This window comes from Mycteria americana, chromosome 1, assembly GCF_035582795.1.
Source record: "Mycteria americana isolate JAX WOST 10 ecotype Jacksonville Zoo and Gardens chromosome 1, USCA_MyAme_1.0, whole genome shotgun sequence".
Lineage (NCBI taxonomy): Eukaryota > Metazoa > Chordata > Aves > Ciconiiformes > Ciconiidae > Mycteria > Mycteria americana.
This window is the reverse complement of record NC_134365.1, coordinates 153,890,239-153,914,473: the sequence shown is the minus strand read 5'-3', so window position 1 is coordinate 153,914,473 and position 24,235 is coordinate 153,890,239. Positions and strand designations below refer to the sequence as shown.

Below are 24,235 nucleotides of genomic sequence, written 5' to 3'. Positions count from 1 at the left end.
AGAACATCACAGGGGAAATATCTGGGGAAAGCAGCAAATAGACAAAACATTTAAGAAAAAGAACCAGTAACCTAGTAATAATAACAACACCTTTTCATTCTTCAGCCTATATTCCATCTGCCCACTACAAATCACACCCTTAATACTTAAATAAGAAACCTTATACTAACAAAGAAGTGAAGTTTCTTGCCTTATAGGCTTCCACTTGTTGTTGACTGGCTTCCAGTTCGCCTTTTAATGATGCCTGCAACATTAGATGGTCATTTTCCTGCATGATAAAATTATCTGGTTATTAAAAAACCCAAACCTCAGCAACTTAATAATTCAGCTACCAGCCCATTTTTTAAAAGTTAGTTTAAAAATGGAATACGCAGTCATTAACATCGGGACTTACAGCTTGTTTTGAATCAGCCAGTTCTTTTTTGGTTTTCACGAGGAGTTGTTTTATCTTGGCATTTCTTTCCTCATCCTGTTGCATAGTTGACTGAAGCGACTCTAATGCAGAAAACAGCAGTTATATGCAAAGGAAACTTACCCTCCTATATTTCCTTAAAAATACTGGAAAATATTTAAGCAAATTCTGACAGATTTCTTATGAGCTGCAAACAAGTAGCTTACAGTAAGTTTAGTACCCTATTTCTAAGTATCACAAAGATCTTCAAACAAATGAAATTGTTTTAAGACTTACATGTAAGGATAGGAAGAAATGAAGTTTTTAACCACATGCTAACTAGTAAAGTTTTATGAGTGTGGTATGTCAGAATGAAAACCCCTGTCAATCACTGACTTTCAGAACTTATGATTAACTTAATCAGGTAAGAAACACAGTTTATCAGGCAGGCAATTTGGGTTTTATTTGCTGAATACAAGATCAAGTGACTGATAACCTTGTGGAGTTTCCTTTAAGGAAAAGTAATTTTGACTATGTAACTGTTTAGTATTCCCTACAAATTTTACTCTGACTCATTGACTTGAGTTGTTTGTGAATTGTATTTTTTACCATTACTAACTATACCATAGAGACTCTTGCTGTTTATAGTTTACTCACTTATTTCTTCCTGTAGGGTCTCTTGCTTCTGTTTCTGAATCCCCGTCTCTTGCTCGAGATCTTCTATTCTACTGTCTTTATCACTAATCTTCTGATTAAGTTCTTTTACTAGCCTTTCGTAATCAGCTATTTCCATATCCATCAGCGTACTCTTTTGAGCATCCTGCAAGTTATACACAATGAAGTTACAGCTTACAATCTACCTTGGTTGCTAAGATTTTTTTTTTTTAAATTATATTAAAAAACTACATTGCTCATGTAACAAAAAACTTTTCCATATCCACAAGCAACACCCGTTCATCAGGTTTCCATATCCTCAGTAAATAATGTGTTTTCAAACAAGAAGCAGAAGCTTTGAACAACCTGTTGCTAGTTTTAACACTTTACCAGTAGGTATTTTGCAGATATTAGCTTCTATCATCTTCAGTCCTTACAACAAGGGCAGCTTCTGAATAGTGCATATAGGTACTCCAGACATCTGAATTCTATTCCTATTTCTACTCGTGACAGACCACATAACCCAAACTAAAACAATCAAACAAACAAAAAATAAAAAAACCTCCAAACCCAGAAGTACACATCAGCTCTCCCAACAGAAAACCAGGGGTAAAGACCCTCGTGTTTTCCCTTTTGCAAACCTTGGGCTTTAAAATCCTCAGAACAGAAAGGGAGGCATTCAACACAGCAAGATGGGCCAAAATCTTTGGTAGTCCATTAAGCACTACCATGAACAGCAACTCTACCTTTCTGGCCAGCTCTAGTTCTTGCATAGTTTTCTGCAGATGTTTCTTTTCCTTCTGAAGTTGCACCTGAAGCTCCTCCATTTCTCGGAGAGCACCACTATATTCCTGAAATTTAAATACTTCTCAATTATGCAGTCCAATTTCAAAAGAGATGTCAGCATCTATTTACAGTTACACACACACACTTAGGTTGTACAAAGATAAGATTTTTTTTTTTTTTTTTTTAATATCACTGGGAACCAGAGGAAAACCCAGAAGATTATGAAGTGTTTTTCACATTCTGTAACAATTCCCAATCTACTTACTCTAAGTGACAGTCTTGCAAAGTTCTTTCAATGAACAGACCAAGCCTTCAAAAAAGAGCAAGTCAAGTAACAAGAAAAGAAAGTATGGAACTTGTTCTATAACAACACAATTTACAAAGGTCTAACAGAAGTCGCATCCAGTGAAAGTAACGCTTCAACCCATTTGCCATCTCTACAGAGTACTACCTTTGTTTTCTGTTCTTTTAGAAGCTTTTCAGTTTCTAGTTCTTTGTCAGCCTTTGCCTTGGCTCTTTGTATCTCCAGTATCTGAGCTTCCAGCAGCTTAGCATTATGTTGCAGTGTTTCGACACGAGCGAGGAGGTCTTCATTAGCAGAGTGTAACTGATCATGCTGAAATGATCACAATGGAAAGATAAAAATGTAAGCTGAATTTGCATGCGATTGACAGATAAGATATTGTCTGTATTTAAAAAACAAACACAGATTTCTATCCAACTCCCTTACAAACAGCACTCCTAAAGATGAGTCTTGTCCATTTTAATTGTTTTAAACCAGATTAAGAAATAGGCTAAGTTAAAGTCACTAGCACAATTTGATTATTTTGTTCAGAGTTCATTTGCCCAGCTTTCTGTAAGATGGCTAGAATTACAAGAAATCTGAAAAAAATACCCCAACATTTATGCTTTCTGCAAGAATCACCTTCTTCCCACAATATGCAAGGTTTGAGTACTTATTGCCCCACTTCAAATACAGCTGCTGTATTTATAAATAAATGATCATACTGTTAATTCCTAAAAAAGATTTAACTGCAGCACCACCAAGCCTTCAATGAGATCACATTAGTATATAGTAAGAACTCCTCCTGTATCTAGGCTATTTTTGCAATGATTTTAACAGATTTCATTCTGAAATCTTCAATGTTTTATCTCGGTCTCTGTTGTGCAGATCAAGAATGAAGTGTAAGTGAAAGAAGCTGCCAGTTACGTGAACAGTGTTTTTAGTTACAAAATACTTCTTAACAAACTTGAATAAATCAATGCCTGCATAATAAGCAGAATATATGCTACTATTTGTCATTTCTTCCTATGCATTCACTACTAGCTTCGTTTATAAGAAAACAGTGGCCTAGGTGGATCTTCAGTGTAATTATGTATGGGGCCTGGGAGTTTAAATCCTAAATCCCGAACCCATTTCAGTTAGCTTTGCAAAAATGTGTCTCACAGCTGCTTAATTACCATGTTAGACTCTTCTAAATGCCACTATAGTACTCCACAATGCATCCTAAAGTCTTATCCTTGTGAAAGATGCAAAAAACCATAATTAATTTAGTATGTTTAAACACTCTGTTGATTAAATAACAAAACCACATTTTGTCTAACAAACAGAAGAAAAAAAATGTAACACTTAAAGGTTACTGTACTTCATGAGAAGTGCAGGTGTGAAATCAGAGAACTAGTGCAAGTTTGATACTTTGTTTTTATATTTGGTATATGCAGCAGAGTTGTATGTCCAAACCGAAGCCAGAGTTGATCACCTCCTCTTTTCTGTGAGTTGACCTGGGGTAAATTAAACCCTTTCTATTGAAAAGGCCAGACATTCTAGATACATTTAACTTTGTCACGGCCCAGATAAGATATCAGGTGTTTAAAAAAACCCCTGAATTTCAAGTCACTATCCAAAATGCACTTAGGTTTTGAAACTATATATAGTAACAATCAGATGAATAAAACTTAATAGGTAAAATAATTTTTACTGTAATTATCAATAGATCAGACACACATACAGAACTGACCTGCTGGGATGACACCTGTAGCTGTCTTGTGAGGTCATCTATCTGACGTTCAAGATTATTTGCTCTGCCTTTTTCAGAATCCAGCTGTTCTCCTTGCTTATCGTATTCCATCAAAAGATTCTTAACACGTACAAACACAAAACCATCATTTTTTACAATATACATTGCATAAGCACATTCTATACCTCAGACACTTGCTGATCTTCCTAATATTTCAGCATATAAGTTGTCCACTGCAATGTCAGAAATGTCAGAATGAAATTAAAGCTACTGTTCCATTACAAGCTCTGGGAGAAACCCTTTTCAGTTCATGAAATTCTAGAATAATTCAGGTTGGAAGAGACCTCAGGAGGTCTACATTCAACCTCCTGCTTAAAGCTGGGTCAGCAGTGAGATCAGACCAGGTTGCTCAGAGCTTTGTCCAGTCAGGTCTTTCCTGCCTCCAAGGATGGAGATGGCACTACACCTCTGCTCAACCTGTTCCAAAGCTTGACCATCCTCATAGGGTAAAAATGTTTATCCATGTATCCAGTTGGAATCTCTCATTTCAATTTAGGACTACTGTCTCTCACAGAATCATTTAGGTTGGAAAAGACCTTTAAAATCATCAAGTCCAACCATAAATCTAACACTGCCAACTCCACCACTAAACCATCTCCCTAAGTGCCACACCTACACATCTTTTAAATACCTCCAGGGATGGTGGCTCAACGACTTCCCTGGGCAGCCTAACAATTCTGGTGAAGAAATTTTTCCTAATATCCTAATATCTAAACCTCCCCTGGTGCAACTTGAGGCTGTTTCCTCTTGTCCTATTGCTTGGCACTTGGGAGAAAAGACCAACACCCACCTCTCTACAGGTAGCTGTAGAGAGCGATAAGGTCTCCCCTGAGCCTCCTTGTGAGAGAGCATCAAAAACCTTCCTAAAGTCAAGGTAAGTGACATCCACTGTTCTCCTCTCATCCACAACTCCAACTGTTTTATCATGGCAGGCAATCAGATTAATTAGACACAATTTACTCTTGGTGAATCGATGCTGACTGTCCCCAGTAACCTCCTTCTGTTTCATGTGCCCAGAGATGTGCTCCAAGAGGACCCACTCCCAGGAAATTGTTAGTTTATGTCTTTATCAATTAAGGACTTTCTAATTGATCCCCAATTTAATGTAGTTTGAAGAATTCATGAGGATTTATGTTTTGCCTCAGCGACACGTTGTTTGATATGTACGATGCTAGATTTAAAAGGTTTAAAAATACCATCCAGTAGAAAGGAAGTGCCTTATTTTCTTCTGACAGCAGCCACACAGTTCTGTAACTAAAACCTTACATTTCTTGATTTGGGTACTCAACTGCACTGACATAATTTCTTTTGCCAAACATACTTGTGCAAGTAAATAGCAATATATATCCAGGCTAGGCTTCAAAAGCAAAGTATCTTCTGACAGTTAACTGCCTTTTGTAAATACAGTATTTGTCATGGTTTAAACCCAGTCAGCAACTAAGCACCACACAGCTGCTTGCTCCCTCCCCCCTGCCTCCATGCCATGGGATGGGGGAGAGAATTAGAAAAAAAAAAAAAAGTAAAACCCATGGGCCGAGATAGACAGTTTAATAGGACAGCAGAGAAAGAGAAAATAATAACAACAACGATAATAACAATAACAATTATAATAATAACGATAAAAGAGTGTACAAAACAAGCGATGCACAATGCAAGTGCTCACCACCTACTGACGGATGCCCAGCCCGTCCCTGAGCAGCAATCGCTGCCCCCAGCCAACTCCCCCCAGTTTCTATACTGAGCATGATGTCACATGGTATGGAATAGCCCTTTGGCCAGCTGGGGTCAGCTGTCCTGGCTGTGCCCCCTCCCAGCTTCTTGTGCAGAGCATGGGAAGCTGAAAAGTCCTTGACTAGTATAAGCAGTACTTAGCAACAACTAAAACATCAGTGTGGTATCACATTAGTCTGATGCTAAATCCAAAACACAGCACTATACCAGCTACTAGGAAGAAAATTAACTCTATCCCAGCCGAAACCAGGACAGTACTATTCTTACCTTATAACTTTCAGCTCCTTGAATGACATCTTTCATTGAAGCAGACAACTGATCTTTTTCTGATCGAACCAACTCCAATTCTTCCCTCAGAGTCTGCATCTTATTACAAAGAAGTGTGTCATTAAAACAGAACCCCACATGCAAAATGTTCTTCATATTAAGAAGCAGTCAGGGTACCTCTTTTCGGCTGGCATCTAATTCTTTCTTTGCTTTCACAGCAACAACCTTAATTTTATTTAGCTTCTCTCCTTTTTCTGCAGATTCTTTTTCCAGCCTTCCTAAAATAAATAAATAAGAAAGTGAAAAAATACGCCTCCCCTCTCCCCCAAGAAATGAAATTAAATTCAACTAGAACACAAATACCAGCATGACCTTGAAACAAAACAAAATATAAAGCGGGGGGGGATGTTCAAATGTTTCATTCAGTTAAGCATTTAAATTTAATTTGAAGCTAAAATATCCAGCCACACAGACAGCTTAGGGACAATCTTTCCCTGTTTCACAGGCTTCCATCACAGTTAACGTCAAAAGCCATATTCCTGTCTAATTCTACATACAGCTGTAACAACTTGGAACCATTTTCTTTCAAATGTGTTGGCATAACTACAATGAGGCAACCGTAGTTTTGGCAAAGTGTTGCTCTTCTCCCCTCCTGGCAGCCTTAGGGATTCTTATTGACACAATTATTTCCCATATTTAAAAAATAAAGATGAAATCCACAACACTGTTTATAGCCAAATGTATACAGGAAGAAAAAACCTTAAGAAATATCAAATGATAACCAACTTAAGATTGCTAACAATATTTTAAATCCCTAATGGAAGGAATATTATAGGAAGTTGCATTGATATCTACTTCCCCACCTTCCTTAGCTTGTAGGAAATACAGGACAATTATGCAGAGAAAGAAAAACTAACAATCCAAAAACCCCAAACTGTTTACATAAGAGAACAGCGAGAAAGATACCAATTTTTTCTTGAAGCTCTGCTACTGAAGACTGTTGATCAGTTTTCTCAGTCGATGTCTCCATTAAATTCTGTATTATAAACAAAGATATAATAAGTATTACAAAAATTTTTTGAGAGATCTGTTTTTCCCTTAACAAGCCACCAGAAGTTTCAGCTACAACTGGACTGTGTCTATGTTCTTACTACCAAGGAAGTCTTTATGTGCAATTTCATATCAGCTTGGTAACTGAAAAGCATACTTATGTTGAAAGGAAAACATTCCAACCTTTTAACAGCTGCTCTCCATCCTGTCCGAGGACAAAAAATGGGAGACCATTAATTCTGCAGCTGTCAGTTTTACACAACCATCAATTCCCAGGACCTGAAGTTAGGAGCAGCTAATGCAGATCAAGCAGGAGTTTTGTTTGAGATAGAGTCATAGAAAGTTAGAGGTGAAAGATTATGAGGTCAGTTAGTCCATATAGCTAAATGATCACTTTGGGAGGTATTGATAGGAAGAGAGGTTCAAGTACAAACAACTTTTGTCAAAATAGCATTATGATTGGTTTGGTTCAGTTGTTTTTTTCCTGGGGGGAGGGAGGGAGGGGATTCTGAGGTGCTAGGAAACTCAGAAACATGTGCTTTCTAGAAGGGAAACTCACTTAGAGGCCAAGGGGGGGAAAAAAAAAAAAAAAAGAAAAAAAAGAAAAGAAAAGAGAGAATTGAAAGTATTTTTTGAACCTTAATTCTGAAGACTTTAGAGGTTTAGTCTGTATACTTCAATAACAAAATATAACCTTTAGAGAACTCAGTTCGTCTTTCACATTTCTAAGTTCAGTTTCCTTTTGTTCCAGCATGAAATTTAAGTCGTCTTGCTTTTCTGATCCTTTTTGCTGTTCTTGTATTTGACTTTCATAAAAAGCAAGTTTTTGAGTGATCTCTTCAATATTAGCTAAAAGATCCTGATTTTCAATCCTTGTTTTTTCACTAGCATTCTTCAGCTCTTGGATATCATGTTGAAGTGCTTCTTTTTCAGACAACACTCCTTCCAATTCTTCTCTCAAAAGATCCTTTTCTTTTTCAAAATCCTGCATCAGGGATCTATGTTCTGCATATTGAGCTGCATTTTCTTCCTCTAGTCTCTCAACTTCCCGCTGCAAATGAAGAACTTTCTCCTCATTCTGTAGAGCAAGGCACTGCTCTTCTTTCATTTTTGCCAAGCATTCGTTTGCAATTTGTAACAAGTTAAGAGAATCATATTCTTCATTAGAATCTGAAACGCTGGACCCCACTTGCTCAAGTAAGCAGTACAGCTGAGTTCTTACAAGGGATCTGTGCGCTTGTTCACTTTCAAGTAATGTTGATATATGGTCTTTTTCTGCAGACATCATTTGCAGGTTTTTTTCTAAGTTTTCAGACTGCTCTTTCAACACTAACCAACCATCTTTTTCAGATGTAATCCTTTCCAGCTTTTCACTTAATTCACCTTTTTCCTGAATGATTTTCTTATTTTCCTCACGAAGAGTACAGGCTTCAGATGAAAGGTTCTCTCTTTCATGCACCAGAGATTCAATCTGGTTTTCCAGTTCCTCTAGCATTTGAGCATTTTCACTCTTCCTAGTTAAAGCTTCGTTCAGTCTCTCTGTTAATTCCTCCACTTTTTTCTTCAGGTCACTATTGTGCTGGTTAGCAACATCTACTTCTTGCTGAAGTTCCTGAACTTTTCCTTGTTCTTGCTTGCACCTTTCCTGAAGGGTTTCTCTCTCTTCACCCAAGCATTTTACTTCATTTAAAATATCCTTGTTTTGATCAGTGAGAGCAATGATCTTCTCTTCCAGTTCCTTCATAGCAGTCTCTTTTTGGTTGATGGAGCTTGTTATTGTGTTATTCTCCTCCTGCAGACTAACAATTTTACATTTAAGTTCTTCTATCTCTAGCAGATTAGATGACAATTTTTCTGTTTCTTCCTGGAGGCGATTCACAGTTTCAAGAAGAACATCCTTTTCATTGAAAGCAGCTCGGAGTTTCTGTTGCAGTTCACTGACATCAGAAGCTTGCTGTTGTCTCATTGATTCAAACTCCTGGCAAATCTTTCCGGCAGATTCCCCTAGTTCAGTCTGTAGAGTTTCCATTGTTTCTCTCAGGCTGTTGTAATTGGACACTGCTTCTTCCTTCTCCTGAGTTAGCTTTTCAAGTTGTTCTCTAAGTTCCTGCATTTCAAAAACTAATGCCATCTTTTCTTTTTCAGAACCAGATAATAAAGTTTCATTCAGTTCAGAAATTTCTCTCTTATGTTGCTCTTTCAGAGTCTGAGTTTCTAACTTATGCTCTTTTACAGCGGTTTCACAGTGCTGTCTTGCTGCTTGAAGCTCCAATTTTAGTTTTTCGATTACACAACAGTAATCTTCTTTCGTAAGCTGCAATTCATTTATCTTAAACTCCAAGTCTTCCCGCTCATGAAAGTACTCATCCTTTATGTGATGGATTTCCTCTTCCAGTTTTAGTTTAACATTACTCATGTAAGTTAACTCATCCTTTAATATACTATGTTGGGACTGGAGCTCTTCTAAGCTATGCTCCAGGTGCCTAACCTTTTCTTCCATTTTTGCTTCTACACAAGGTTCTTCTTGTGTATCTACAACATCTATCTTGCTTTCTACATTTTTATTTAAGACCTCTCTCAGCTGCTCCAAGTCATATTCATGCTGGTCAGTATGAGCACACCTTTCATTCTTCACATTTTTCTCTTTTATTAAGCTCTCCTCTGCCAAATTGTGCTGTATCTGATTTATCTGATTTTGCTTTTCTTCATTTTCTTTAGATGATATTTCAGTCTGGTGCATCAACTCTGACACCTCTTCCTGGGCAATTTTTAATTTTTTAAGCTCTTCATTCAGATTATTGATTTCATTACAGTAACACTGAGAGATGCTTTTAATAGTTTCTTGCAGATTTGTCACTTCTTTGGTTTTTTCTTCATTCACAGTTTCCAACTGCTTGCTCAGACAGAGAATTTGCTCCTCATAAGTAGATTTAATTCTTTGGACATCATCTTGTAATCTTTTAGCTTCTTTTTGACTATCACTGTGACGTTCAACCTGTTCCACCAGCTCCATTTGTTTCTTCACTTGTTCCTCTAATTCTATTTTCAGCTTTGTTAAGTCCTCATTGTGTTTGCATTGTGCATTTGCTAATTCACTCTTCAGAGCTTTTATTTCTGTCAGAGACTCAATACTTGATTTCTCCAGTTGCTTCTGCAATTCTTCTGTCTTAGCCACTGCAGCCTAAACACACATGCAAGTTATTAAATACTGGTAATTTAGCACACAGAATTTCCAAATAAATTTCCAAATACTGTTTACAGTAACGAATTAGAACATTTAGGAGTCCTTAGTTTTAGACATTGCTATAGTTTTAAATATCTAACTGTGTTAGGACAACTCAATTCAGAAGACACTGCAGAGAGTACAAAAATGTTTTCAGAATGATAAAGGAAAACTAAGTCTTCAATCATGTTTATCAGCATAATTTCACAAAATGGTCATGATAGATTTCAGCTTTAGCAACTATTCTGATAATGTATTAAAGACCAAATTACTTTTAGTGCATCAAATTCAAGTACCTGGAACATAACAATGTTCATCAAATGCAAGCAATTCACTCTTCACTTTATTATTGAGATTACTGACATAATTTAGATGCCTTGGCTGACAGGCTCCTTCTTATGAATATCTGAATGTAAATCTCGTATTTCCCATGGAAAGACAGAGCTGACTGGCTGAATCCATCACATATGTTGGCTACTAATGGACAGACTGAATTCTTTTTGAACAGCTGTGGATCTAGCCGGTACATATAAGAATTTTATATTTATTGTCAGTCCTATAAAAACTATAAATTAGAGGGTAAAGAGAAAATATGCTTTAACATATGAAGCCTTTAGATTTTTTTTTTTTTTAAGGTAAAACAGAACACTTACCTTTTAAGGTAAGTGAAGAAAAAGATTAAAATGAAAGTTAAATACACAACAAGCAAAACTACAAAATAAAGATAAACATAACTCTTAAATATTTTAGTAATGTTCTGTTGCTCATTTCAGTACCTCTGCTTCTTGCTTTCTTTGGATGTTTTCTTTTTTCAGAGCTACACACTGCTGCTGACTTTCAGCTTTTTCCAGAAGTACAACATCCAGTCTTTCTGTGAGAGCCTAATTTTAAGGGAGAAAGATCACTGAAAGAAGAGTTTCTTAAAAATGGAAGCCTGAACGATTTTTGCAAACCACAGGAACTCACATACTGGTCATGACTTTTTTTGTCAATTAAACAGATCAGTCTGATTTTAAAAGTTACTTTCAACACAAATATGACAGATATGGAATACGTAGACTAAAACAATGATGTTGAGTAATAGGTTCTGTTCAAAATCGTATTTCTGATCAGCTAATTTTTTATCACCAGGTGTGGGGGAGGAGATCCCCTTCTGTAGAAAAGAAATCTCCATCCAAATTATTAAAAACAAATTTCCAGTTGATAAATTCCTCCTCACTACCAACTTTCACTTTCATATGCTGTCTATGACCCTTACTTTGAGAAAGACAGCTGTTCTTACCACTTAAAAAAATTCCAGTTACTTTCCTAAAGGTATTCCTTGTGACATGCAACTTTAATTATGTGTTTCTGATCTCATCAAAAGACTGTCTCAGAAGTTTTCTACATGGCTGAAGTCTTCCTGCAGTGGTCATTCTAAAATAAACAAAAGCCTGTCTAACCAACTGCACAAGGAAAAAGTCTTGCTGAGGAAATTGTACTATTCCTCACAGGACTGATAGTGTTTTCTGAAAAGTGGAGTAAAGATGTGGGGGGAGGAAGAAAAAACAGGTTTTAGGAAGTGTCCTGAATTCCTGAAAACTGATTACATTCAGTCTGAATAACAGTTTTAAAGCTACTTACTATTTACCACAAATTATTTCTGTAGATTTATTTCAGCTAACACTATATAATAATTAGAAACCCATTACATATTCCTACCTGAATAATATCATCAGCTCCTCCAGTAGCTGCTTTAGATCTGAGTTCTTCAATCTCTTTCTCTAGTTCTTAAAAATAGAAGTATAGAAATTTCACAGCATAAATTGATGCTCCATCACTGTAGCAAATTACTAGTAAATCCAGTGCCTAACAATACTCCTATTCAAATCAGAGACGTCTTTTACTTCATCAATGTTTGTTTGTTACCGAGTGATATAAAGGGCTAATGGAAAGACAACAAGCATTCAGTACTAATTCTCCAGTCCTGACATTTAGCATGGTTTCCTGAGGAAGCAAAGCTTCCTTGTTTGGGTGGAGGGACAACAGATACAAATTTTTTTTATGAATGTCTTACCTTCTATTTCATCATCAATTTAAGCCAGAGAAAAGATATTCAGTTCCTACTGGTTCTCTAAAAACAGGCAGCAGGTTGAAGAACAGTATCTTATAAATAACCCCACCGATGAAAAGCCTAGTATAGCCCATTCCTGTCCTTATTGTTTTGCTGGGTGACCACCAGCAGTCAGCATAACTGTAACTCCAAACAAGGGGAAGTGACACCAGTCCAAAAAATGGGCCACTGGAGGAAAAGGAACAGCAGAGAGGAGAGGGACAGCACAAGAGCATAGATTTACAGAGGATACTTTTAGGTATTTAACACAAAATTTTGTCTGGTATATTCTACAATTTATTTTTAAAGAAGCAAATGATCAAATATAAAGTAGCTAACTATTTTAAAGAAGCCACTGTACTCTACAATAGTACTAATTATGCAAATTCTATTAGAGACATTCCCCCTCCCATCTGCTTCCTGAAAAGCAACAGGTATCCCTGCAACCGATATGGGGAACAGACAATGACAAGTCCCACTTCAACTCTTGCACAAGCTACATTGTTCCATTATGCCACTCTGCCAGATCAAAATTAATTTGATACCTGACAAAAGCAATGCTTCTTTTTCTTCCCTCCCTTGCTCTAAGGATGTCAGTCCTTATCCTCCCACAAAAAATAGAAATTGCAGGAAAAAAAAATCTAGGATATTTGCCTAGAATTTAAATCTACCTAGCAAAAATATGCAGTGATACTGGAAAAAGTCAGATAGTACCAAGCATTAAGGCAGAAATTGTTCTCTTTCCAGTAAGGTACCTGTACATCTTAACTTCACTTTCTGTATAAGCATCACTTGTTTTTTTGCAAATTTGATGAGATCTTCTTTGGGCAATGTGTCCAGCTGTAAAAAAAAAAAATACACATTACAGAAACTAGCTTCCTCTAGCCCCGAGGTAAACAGAAAAAAGGACATTTTAGCATCTGACTTCCAAGAAGCTAAATTTTACCGCAAGAAATTGTCTTACCACACATTTGCAATAACGAAGTCCAAGTTACTGCTGTTCTGTTATCCAATTATGTTATTTCAAGTGCAATAACAGAAACTACTCCTAATTCTGTACTTTTCCAAAATCATTCTAGAGCACACAACTGGGCACACAAACTCAGTTGGGAAGGGTTACTCATTCTAGAGCACACAACTGAGCACACAAACTCAGTTGGGAAGGGTTACAATTCACTAATATAATTTGAACAAGGTTTTGAAAATAGCATGCTGACCTAACATTGACATTGTTTAAGTTTACTTCCCACATATGCAAAGAAGTCTGTGTACATTATGAAACAGACTACTACCAGAATGAGATTCTACTAATATTTTATCAAGTATTATGACAGGAAGTGAAGATAGCAATAAGAGGTTTTTTTTCTCCCATGTTTCCAAAACACCTTAGCCTATTGTTTGCAAATCAATTTTTCAAGAAATCTTGAAGACAGAAAATGGTTTCAAAATACTTTTATGTCTTCCTATTAGTCACAGCTTGCATCCTAAGCTGTAACCCTTTCAACTACTGCTATCCAAATAAATTAGATTTATGAGGTCTGATCACCTTTGATTTGCCTGATCCTGGTGTGACAGAAGACGCCACCATCTCTTGCCCAGCATCTTGTACCTACAACAAAATAAAGCACAACCTGCGATAACTGAACTTTTTAATGTAGACTACTGAAGGAACTAACTGAAAGTCTGCAAACACTGAGAATAACTGAATATAGTGGGAGCTCAAGAAAAAAATTAGAAATATATTTGTAGAACTAAGTCAGAAGGACAATGGGAAAAAAATTGATAGAGATCTATTGTGGTTAGTCCAATACAACAGCAGAATAGAAAACTCCTGATTTCCAAACCAGTATGATCTTATGACTCCATTACTGAATTGACATCTAGAATTGATACAGTACTAAAAAATAATTTTATTTACAAGAGGTTACAAAAGTGTGACTCACTATCCTGTTCTTAAAAGACTCATTAAAAAAAAAAGCACGAATGAAAAAAAACCTGTAGAGGAATAGCAGTTAAACTTTGGGAACTTTTGAACCACATATACCCTTCAACTGTTTTTTCTTTCTTTCTTAAACACACCGGTTATCACTAAAATTGTCAGCCTAACAAATGTATTTGAAAAGACTCTGCAAAGCCAGGACTCTTTTGAACAAAATATAACCCCCCCACACTTTTTTTTTTTTTTTTTTTTTAACCACACTGGTTAGCACTAAAAGTGCTGGCCTGACAAACATATTTGAAAAGACTCTGCAAATTCTGGGCTGTCTATTCCTAACATCCCTGCATAATGCCCTCTCCTGTAAACTTCTACAGATTAATCTGGGAGACTCTATGTTACTTTGCAGTGGTTTATATGAGGTATGCTTAATCTATAATTGGAAACATGATGAAACATACATAAATAAGATGGGGCAAAGGAAAATGGAACAGACACTTCCAATATCTTAAGGGTAGCATTTCCAAGCTTTGACCTTTGCCCTCCTTTTTCCTTCACACTAGTGTGTGTGTGTGTGTGTGTGTATAAAGCAAAGGGGTGTATGTATAAATATTTGTATTTTTATATATCTACATGTGTATGTATATGTATACACACATACCTTCACTTTTATTTTGCTACTCTGTTCTGACAAAAACTCCCTTATAATAGAAACTAAGGAAGAAACAAACTGGATCTAAGCACTACCAGAATGGAGAATCACTGACTAACAATTTAGAGAGAACAGCTGATACAGATAACAAGAAAGGCCATCATTAGAAATATGAGTTCAAGTACAGACCAAGGACAAAGGCGGTTACAGTTATCTCCCTCTGTATCACATGGGCTACAGTTTTTTTGAGATGGCAACAGCAAACTTAGAAAATAATACGCCCGTTAAATATGGCAATTAAGAAAAATCAGATTTTCTTGGTATGCAAAACTTTGTCAACGTTTACATTCTTAATATTTCAGCACTGCAATTAGCAAAACACTGTCACTACAAGCAGTATGCTTACACAGTATAATTACGTACAACAAATTGTATGTACTGTTTAGAAGATGATAGCACATGTCTCTCCATGCTACAGTAAGGCCAGATGAACCTACACATTACTTTTACTCTCCTTTAAGCTAATACACACAGAGACAGAACGACGTATCAGGTTAAGATGATGCATTCAGTTTTGGTGTTCTGGTACCAGAAGCCACAAGCAGCTCATGTAGAGGGTTTCACCCATTTGAATTACAAGAACAACGAGGAAGATGGTTACTAAGAAACCCTTATCTTTTCATTGGTTAGGTGCACCCGAGCTGTAAGCCAGCAGGTAGTAAGCACACTTCTAAGCACAACACTGAATCCTGCAAGTATTCTCAAGTTTCTATTCCATCATTCTGAAAACAGGGTATGCTTCTGTACTTTACTGACATATATATTTTTTATTTTCAAATTGAAAGCCTACTTTATCTACACTAATGGTTTTCCAAGCTACAGTTTAGCATGTTCTGTGTATTTTAATTGCTATCTACCCCTTACTTTTGCAATAGCTAAATCATACTCTTAGAAAGCCTAACGGATGTATAAATGCAATATATCAATCTTGAACTGTGGCAGTAATGACCATTACGAACAGTGATTTTCTGAGCAGTGTGCAATTTTTAGACATCACTGACTTTAATCACACCAAGTCACATCAAAACAGATTTTGAGTTGTGATTGCTTCAGCAAACAGAGGCATAATTACAACATAGGCAGCTCAGAAACTACCAGGCGAGTGAATTTCGTTTACGAATTTTAAACTCTTCAACGTTGCCTTTGGATTTGCCTCGGTGGTTATGAAAGCTACACTAGATACATATACTTCAGTGATTTTATTTGCTTGTGTTGGTAGGCGTTTCGTAGTTGGTGTACTGTTAACACATCAGGTCCCCTCAGTAGAAAAGGAATGCTTGTTCACTCGTGGGTGAAAAGTAACCACTCAACACATTCACTGTATGTCATCTGAGTGTTTCTTCCCTTGAGTCAGCACCGACTGGTCTCTCCCAGCCCATGCAAACAGGATGGCATCCCCATCTTCTAGCAGGAGGCACTCAGCAGCCCCTCAAGCCCGCACCGGCGCTCACACCGCCGCAGGGCAGGACCAGAGCACCCAGTCCCATTCCCACCCCCGGTCCAGCCCAGCCGGGAGCGCGGCGGGCCGCGCACCGCACCCCCTCACAGCGGCCGCCCAACGGGGCTGCACCACCCCCGGGGGCAGGCCGGGAGGAGGCGAAGGGGCGCGCAGCGGCCCGCGGGCTACCCCGCCCGCCACGCTGGCCCCGGACAGCAGCCGGCGGCGGGCTCTGAGGCGAGCGGCGCCGCCCGACAGGCGCGAGCGCCACGGTCGCTGACAGCCGCCCGCCAACGGCCGCTGGCGGCGCGCGGAGGGGGCTGCAAGCGAGGGGGGAGGGGGCGCGCGAGGGGGGAGGGGGACCGCGACCCGCGAGGGGGGACGGGACTGACGCGCACCTCCCCCCGGCCCGCCCCCGCCCCGCGTGCCGCAGCCCAAGGTCACGCGCCCCCTTCCCCCCCCCCCCCCCCGTCCTCGGCAACGGACCCCCCTCGACGGCTCCCCTGTTCCCCAGCCGCACCGTTACCTCCATGGCAGGGCCGGCTGGCTGCAGGGGCGGGGAGATCGCGGCGCCACAGCCGCTGTCAGCGCCGCTACATCCTCCCCGACCCACTTCCGCCTCCGTCATCCCCGCTCGCCGGTAACGCAGCGTCTCCCCTCCCCCGAGCCGGCTGAGGGTTAGGCAACGTTCGTCACCTGAGCCCCGCCCCCTCGCAGCCCCGGCCCGGCCCCGCCCCCTGGCGCGCGGCGGCGGCGGTTGAACGCCTGCCTTGCGCGGGAAGGGCCGGCAGCGGGGCGGTATTGCCGACCGAGCGTCGCCTGGCAGGGCTTCTGCTGGGGCAGGCTGCTTCGGCGGCACAGCCGGCCTGAACGGTGGCTGAAGGCAGGAGGCGCAGGTAGCGCTGCCCGCCGCACGCTGTCCGTGTAATAAAAACGGCAGAGGGGAAGGGGCACGGCTACAACACGACCGCACCCCGCCGTTTCCTATTCCTGAGGGGTACGCACTGCTGCGAGGGCACCTTACGGTGCGGGGAGCCTGTTGTTGGGCAAGTCTGTCTCTCACTGTCATCATAAGGAGAGTATGAGATGAACGGCTGTGGGATTTAGGATCCTATTTTTAGTATCTCGATGGAAGCACAGAGTGATTAAGTTATTTATCAAACATCAGATATCAAGGACTATACCAGAGCAAATAGCAGAAGCCAGGTATTATGGCTTGTAGTTCTGTTTTTTTTAATTGAGAGCCATCTTTATGGCCATTTGGGCAGGTGTTTGATGGGAGCAATACCTACTTTAAAGTGCACACATTTTTTATTGTAATCATGCATGCGCTTTCATAGTGCCTGAATTACTTTTGACATTTTGTGATAAGTAATTGATTTTTAATGAGAAGTTGCCTGCAATTTAGGCATATTATTCTATTTACAGTTCACCAGATAAATACTGAATTTCACTGAATTAATTATGGTGTCATGAGAGAATATCTATTATTTTAATAAAAAAAGAGGTATGTTAGTCAAATTGCTCTCGGAAGAATAATTTGCATTTTTCCAAGTCTGCTTATTGTCATTCTTTTAAAATTCAAATGACAAATGGTGACAAAAGGCAAAAAGGTTCTCCACATATACCTCAGAAATTATTTCCTTGTCTTTTTTTTCCCCCAATGTGTTCACTGTTCATTATATGTATTTATTGTATATTGTAATATATGCAGGTACACAACTGCAGTGGGAGCATATGGTTCCATGCTCTCAGAGAGGCTGCTGCCGAGGAACAGATCTCCCTAACCAAACCGCAAGAAGCTGTTTTTCCATTACTTCTATTCTTACACTTTTTAGAAGCCCCACAGGGCACTAAACATTAAATCTTTCTTTCCCCATCCACTCTGGGAGACTCTGAACTGGGTACCTATGCCTGCACTGCTGTGGCCTAACACGGGGGTTTCACACAACTTCAAGAAGAGCCTTTCTAGATACAGTCCTTCCAAACCCATCCTGTGGCAAGAGCTTTTGACCCTAACTATGCCATACTGCACTGCTTTGTCCTTCCAGGTCAGTCTCCAATTGAAGTTGGACGTCTGGAGAGAACACTATAGGAAAGCTTACCTTCTTTTTCCTAAAACCCCAGAGAAAACAATGTTTCATGTAAATTTGTTCTTTCCTCCTATCCCCAGAAAATATGTATTGTGATTCAACTCTTGGGTCATCTCATGACTCAGCCTATGAGGAAATTGATTTTGGAGATCATCCAAGGCAGGCACACAAAGGATTTTCAGATGTGTTTGTACTGAAGACAGTGAACTACCGGCTCACTCATCACAGGCTTTCTGAAACTGATTCTAGCAAGAGAGCACTCAGCCCTTGATATAGCTCGCTGTTCCTGTGAGCTATGTATTTGACAGAGACAGGCCAATTCTCCCCTTCCACCCCCCTCCATTTTGTGCAACAGAATTTAGGTATATTTCATAACGGAGAATGTCTTGAAAGTCTTTCATTCTGGCCTTGAATTACAACAGCAATTGTAAAGCAACCTGGTTAGGGAATAGTAGAAGAATTAGAAAAGTTCTAGAATAACTAGAAGAAGAAAGATGGAGGATTTTGAGTGTTGATTGTTTCAACTTGTTACAAGGAAGTACAAGCTGCTCCATATTTTGTGGGAAAAAATGTGAATTCATACCTGCAAGAGTCTTACATATTTTTCTTAAACAGTTTATGAATTGTACGTCTTACCTATCCAGAAGGAGCCAGTAAGTTGATACATATTGCATGCAGCTAATTTGAGACAAGATAAGTGAGAAAAACAAGAATAATTTATATGCTCCATATATTCTATGATTTTATTATCTTTGTAAAAGATAATTAGTTCATCTTTTTAAATAGCATTGTTTATGTAAAACAAGATTGCCAAGACATTTATGAGATGTGTTGGGACAGAGCATAACAAACTTTAAATCCTGCTTTTGTTGAGAAGCCAAGTCCCACAGGGCTGTGATTAGCCCTTACCTCAAGGCAGGGTACAAATGCTTGTTCACTATCATTGGAATTATTAGACCTGCAAGAATTTTCTGAAGAGCACAGAATGAGAAAATTACTGTAATTTTGCAACTGTGGAATTTGTTTCCAGCATACAAGAGCTGATGCTTTAAATACTTGCCACTGTAGAATCTGGCTTTCCAACAGGTTCTGAAGATCACAAACTCTTTTGCTTGTGAACCATGCCGGGCCAGTCAGCGTTCTTGCTTTGAGCTACTTTTATAGCTTTTCTACATGCCACATGAGTATAAAGGAAGGCAGGGTATGAATTTACAGTATGTTAACTATTCTCCTCTGGAAACTTAAAGTATTCTCCCTGCCCTGTGCAAATGAACCGTAAATTCTTTGGCTGACTATGGCCATTTTGTTGGGTTGGGTTCGGGTTCAGTAGGTTCCCACTGGAGTGGAATGGTAGAGGCTACAGGTACAGTGAAAAAGTTAAGGAAGTGTAAAAGAGGAGGCTAATCTGAATGTTTATATGAGTAAATAAGATGCAAGGGCAGTACTGTCCTTTGTATTTATCTCAAAACTACTTTGTGTGTGAAGGAATGGTTAAGTATTAAAAAAAGAAATTGTATACGTAGTCCTGAATTCTGGTTTTAAATTGCAATAGGAAACTGAAAGGTAAGAAATTTGGTTTTCTATTACTTGTCTGCAAAGCCCACCAAGCCTGTTGAAAGGTCAGCGTGAAACTGAAACAAGGAAATGAACGTTTTGTTTGAGCACTGAGGGTTGGGTCTGGCTATAAAAGACTGTTCCATTGTTAACAGAACATGAAAGCCCTTTTAACTGCACACAGAGATAGTAGCAAATATAGATGAGTGAGGGTTATGGGCACAATAACAAGTTACTGTGAATCAAGAGGCTCAATTTTAACAATTAAAAAAAATTAGTTACCTTCCTTTTTAGGTGTCTAACCTAAAACTTTACCTATACCTATATTGCCTGTACCAGAGCAGGACCCAGTGTGTCTTGCTTTTGACATAATCCTGCTGTCTCCATGGTCATGGTAGATGGCTATAATTCAACTGTGAGCCTTCACACAGTCCTAAAGGCAGTCTGAGCTCACACTGCTGATAACTACCAACTGCCCTTGCAGCAGGCTATGCTGGAGCCCTTCTGCAAAATAATCCATGACTAATTTGCCTCTTCAACATTAGCCATGGGACACTGCTGCATGACAACATTCCTGGTCCACCTACACAGCGCCTAAGTCTGTGCTTGGTCTGGAGGGCAGGCAGGGCCTTGTTATCCAGCCTAAGCCCATGGCTTTAGGTCTGGCAGCACAGTTTGGTTGCATCCTATGAGTATGAAGGGCTTAACTTTCTCTCTCAATGTGCCTCTAGGCTCACCTACAGCCTATGCTGAGACAGGGCTTGCATCACTCATTGAGGATGTGGGGGAAATGGAAGCTTCAGCCCAGGCTTGAAATACAATGTTAATGCACCTCTGGAAAATTCCAGAATTAATAATTAACCTTGTTGTAAAGATAAGGCTCTTTGTGAACATGTTGGCATAAATCATTGTAAAAAAAATACAATGTATATGTTATAGGATAGGATATCCATATCCTATATGGTTAGGACAAATTAAATAAAAACTACTTCCTGTCTGCGGTCTATTTCCTGACTGGAGAAACAGTGACTTTCAATCCAAGCATGAAGCAGATCATCTACAGTAAAATTAGTCGAAAGAAAAGCTGTGTCCCTCTGTCTTTGAATGCTAGCTAAGAAGATAGAACAGCTCCCTTCTCTGTCTCTTCCTTTAATTTTTTGAAGCTTGGTGCTTCTTCCATTCTGTTTCATAAATGGTTGCATTCCATGTGAAAGTAAAATGGCTCCCCTAGTTGCTATCGACAGTCAAGCTAAAGGACAATCCTGACTACCCTAGAATTAATACAGCAGTTCCTGTTAAAAAGTCTGTATCGAAGCAGGAAGTCACTCCTGTGGGAGCATTTGTTTTGGTAATTTTAATGCAGAGCTACAAAACCATGTGAACGGTTAATGTGTATTAATCAACACTGATTTTCAAACATTTGTTAGAGGTGAATAACAAAGTTTCTCCACTATCAAAACTCTGCAGGTATACTTTCTTATAAAAGAAGAGACAACCAGCATTGAAGAAGTTGCGGTGGGATTGCATTAGCTAAACTGACACAAGTCCTTTTTAAATTGACATAGAAGAAGCTGCACCTGTGTAAGAAGGTTAGTAAAATCATGCATCTAGGTAACTGGATGAAAATAAAGCATAGCTGTATATTCAGGGCATATGTCTAATAGAGCTTTGTACGGAGCTCTATCACTGTAGTGAAAAGTCACTTGTTTGCACCAGAAGCTTGACAATACTTTAAATTGATTTGTAATAATTTAGCTGAACGTGTATAATCTCATTCTGCAGGTGCTCACTGATATACAGCATCTTATGTAAAAATAAATTAAACCTCTTACCAACTTATGTCAGTATTAGTAAACAATCTCTGTATACAAGCACATCATTTAAAGCTCTTCGGTACATAACAACTGACAAACCTAAAGATAGGTAACTTAAAGGCGCTCTAGATGTAGGCACCCTCCAGTCATCTACCCAGAAGCAAATACACATCTCTGTTGACATACTGTCATAATAGACACCAAAGCATGGTAGTCTCCGGGTCCACTGGGGGATGCATACAGCCTATTAACCCCTCTCCCAGACTTTCCTGGTAACTACAGATCCAATCATTTTCACTGGTAACAATTCACTCTTCCCTGTAGTTTTACACAATTACTAGCATTTTGCAAATTGTGACTGAATCCACAGGTTGATCTCTCGCAGCTGTGGTGGCTTGAGAGGGCATAAAAAGCAGAAACATTCCACTTTTCTATCCCCCTGCCAGCGATATTTTGTCGTAAAGGTTAACATTTCTGTCTTTGAGTCTATATAAGGATTAATATCAATAGGATAAGGAAAGCCAGTTTTTATGTAACCACACATCAGTGTTTGTTTCCTCCCTTTTTTTCCTAGGACTACACTCTGACCTGTGCTACTTTTTATCTGTTTTTCAGAGCAGCCGAATTGCAGCTGGGTGAAGACTTACCTAAGGAAGTGAGGGCAAAGGTGAGTGTCCCAATGTGATACGAGCCCCTTATTATATGGTGCCTCTATCCTTTTAGTGGCTGTGCAGCTCCCTTTCAGACCAGGCATCAGCCACCGTCAGCATTTTGCACTTCTGATAGATTCAGAGATTTCAAAGGAGGAACAAATAGGTCATCTGTGTGACCTTTTGTATAGCAGCACTCATAAAATGTCACCAAGCTACTGAGTTAAGCATGTTTTCCATTTACTGATGGCTCTTATGACACTGAATGAGGGTTAGATTGACAAACTGAGCTGACTCATATGGTTTCATGGAGTGACCCAAGAGGATGGAAATACGCCAGAGAGCAGGCAACACCTTTTCCTCATACTGGCAATAGTAAGATAGCAAATCAAGTTAATCATAAACAAAAAACAAACAAGTAGCAGAAAGCTCCCCAGGCTGATATTTAGCCTTGCTGTGATGAACAGCAGCACCTCTGCCAGATGATTTTTTTCTCAGGTAGTCAATTTACTGAGACATCCTTTATTTGTGGGCAGGAATCTCTGGTGACCTGAAGCCCTTCAGTTGCCTATGTTAGCACTAATATAGCAAATGCATGTTTCTGGTTTCAGTGTTTCCTGCATTTTTGGGGGGAAATTGGTGGGCCAGGAACTGACAATGTAACTTCTACATTTAACAGGAAGCTTTTCATTTGTTTTCAAACTTGATGCAAGATATTGCTGCCCTTTAGAGAACTGCATGCATTTTAGATATTGAGATTAAATCGGTAGCCTGAAATGGACTGTGCATGTTGACAGCTGCTCCTATTACTAAATCCTTGGAACTCTCCACAGGCCAAAGAGAAAATACTCCCAGCAAACATTTTCTGTGTTAAACTAGACTAAACTAGACTAAATGAGACTGAGGCAGTATTTTCCTCCAGCTGCTGTCATGTATGTTGTTTTCCTTCTAACATTCAGAGTGCAAACCCAGTTAAGCAGGAACTCTTTGGGGCCTTTTTTGTGTGCCAAGCTCAATGGTGGCACTTTAAAACCAAAAGTGGATTGGTAACAGTTGTCTATAATTAAACGGGCTATGAATCGCTGTCCTGGTTTCAGTTGAGATAGAGTTAATTTTCTTTATAGTGGCTGGTATGGGGCTATGTTTTGGATTTGTGCTGAAAACAGTGTTGATAATACAGAGATGTTTTAGTTGTTGCTGTACTAGTCAAGGACTTTTCAGCTTCCCATGCTCTGCCAGGTGCAGAAGAAGCTGGGAGGGGACACAGCCAGGATAGTTGATCCAAACTGACCAAAGGGCTATTCCATACCACATGACATCATGCTCAGTATATAAAGCTGGGGAAGAAGAAGGAAGGGGGGGACATTTGGAGTGATGGCGTTTGTCTTCCCAAGTAACCATTACGTGTGATGGAGCCCTGCTTTCCTGGAGATGGCTGAACACCTGCCTGCCCATGGGAAGTAGCGAATGAATTCCTTGTTTTGCTTTGCTTGCGTGCACGGCTTTTGCTTTACCTATTAAACTGTTTTTATCTCAACCCTCAAGTTTTCTTACTTTTGCTCTTCTGATTCTCTCCCCCATCCCACCGAGGGGGAGTGAGCGAGCGGCTGCGTGGTGCTTAGTTGCCGGCTGGGGCTAAACCACGACAATCGCTTTAGTGAATTTCCCACAAGCTCAAAGCATGGCTACGGTGCTGGTACTAATGCTAAACCAGAACTGGTCTTTATTTGATAATATCAGCCAGGCCCTATTGCAACTAAGAGCCC

The 24,235-nt window shown here is 39.4% G+C and overlaps 1 protein-coding gene across 1 annotated transcript in view; it reads right to left on the bottom strand.

The window, feature by feature from the left end:
* The window catches only part of GCC2 (GRIP and coiled-coil domain containing 2), a 32,015-nt gene extending 15,023 nt beyond the window's left edge, over positions 1-16,992 (bottom strand). Inside the window, exons 1-15 of the mRNA XM_075524969.1 lie at positions 16,885-16,992; positions 13,819-13,881; positions 13,028-13,112; positions 11,882-11,949; positions 10,957-11,061; positions 7,652-10,138; positions 6,874-6,943; positions 6,085-6,185; positions 5,908-6,006; positions 3,850-3,969; positions 2,283-2,447; positions 1,792-1,896; positions 1,049-1,211; positions 395-495; positions 191-268 (exon numbers count right to left, since the gene is read on the bottom strand). Coding sequence (XP_075381084.1) covers positions 191-268; positions 395-495; positions 1,049-1,211; positions 1,792-1,896; positions 2,283-2,447; positions 3,850-3,969; positions 5,908-6,006; positions 6,085-6,185; positions 6,874-6,943; positions 7,652-10,138; positions 10,957-11,061; positions 11,882-11,949; positions 13,028-13,112; positions 13,819-13,881; positions 16,885-16,986 — 3,912 coding nt within the window. The 5' untranslated portion in view covers positions 16,987-16,992. The remainder of the gene's footprint in view (positions 1-190; positions 269-394; positions 496-1,048; positions 1,212-1,791; positions 1,897-2,282; positions 2,448-3,849; positions 3,970-5,907; positions 6,007-6,084; positions 6,186-6,873; positions 6,944-7,651; positions 10,139-10,956; positions 11,062-11,881; positions 11,950-13,027; positions 13,113-13,818; positions 13,882-16,884) is intronic.
* Positions 16,993-24,235: the final 7,243 nt, after the last annotated feature.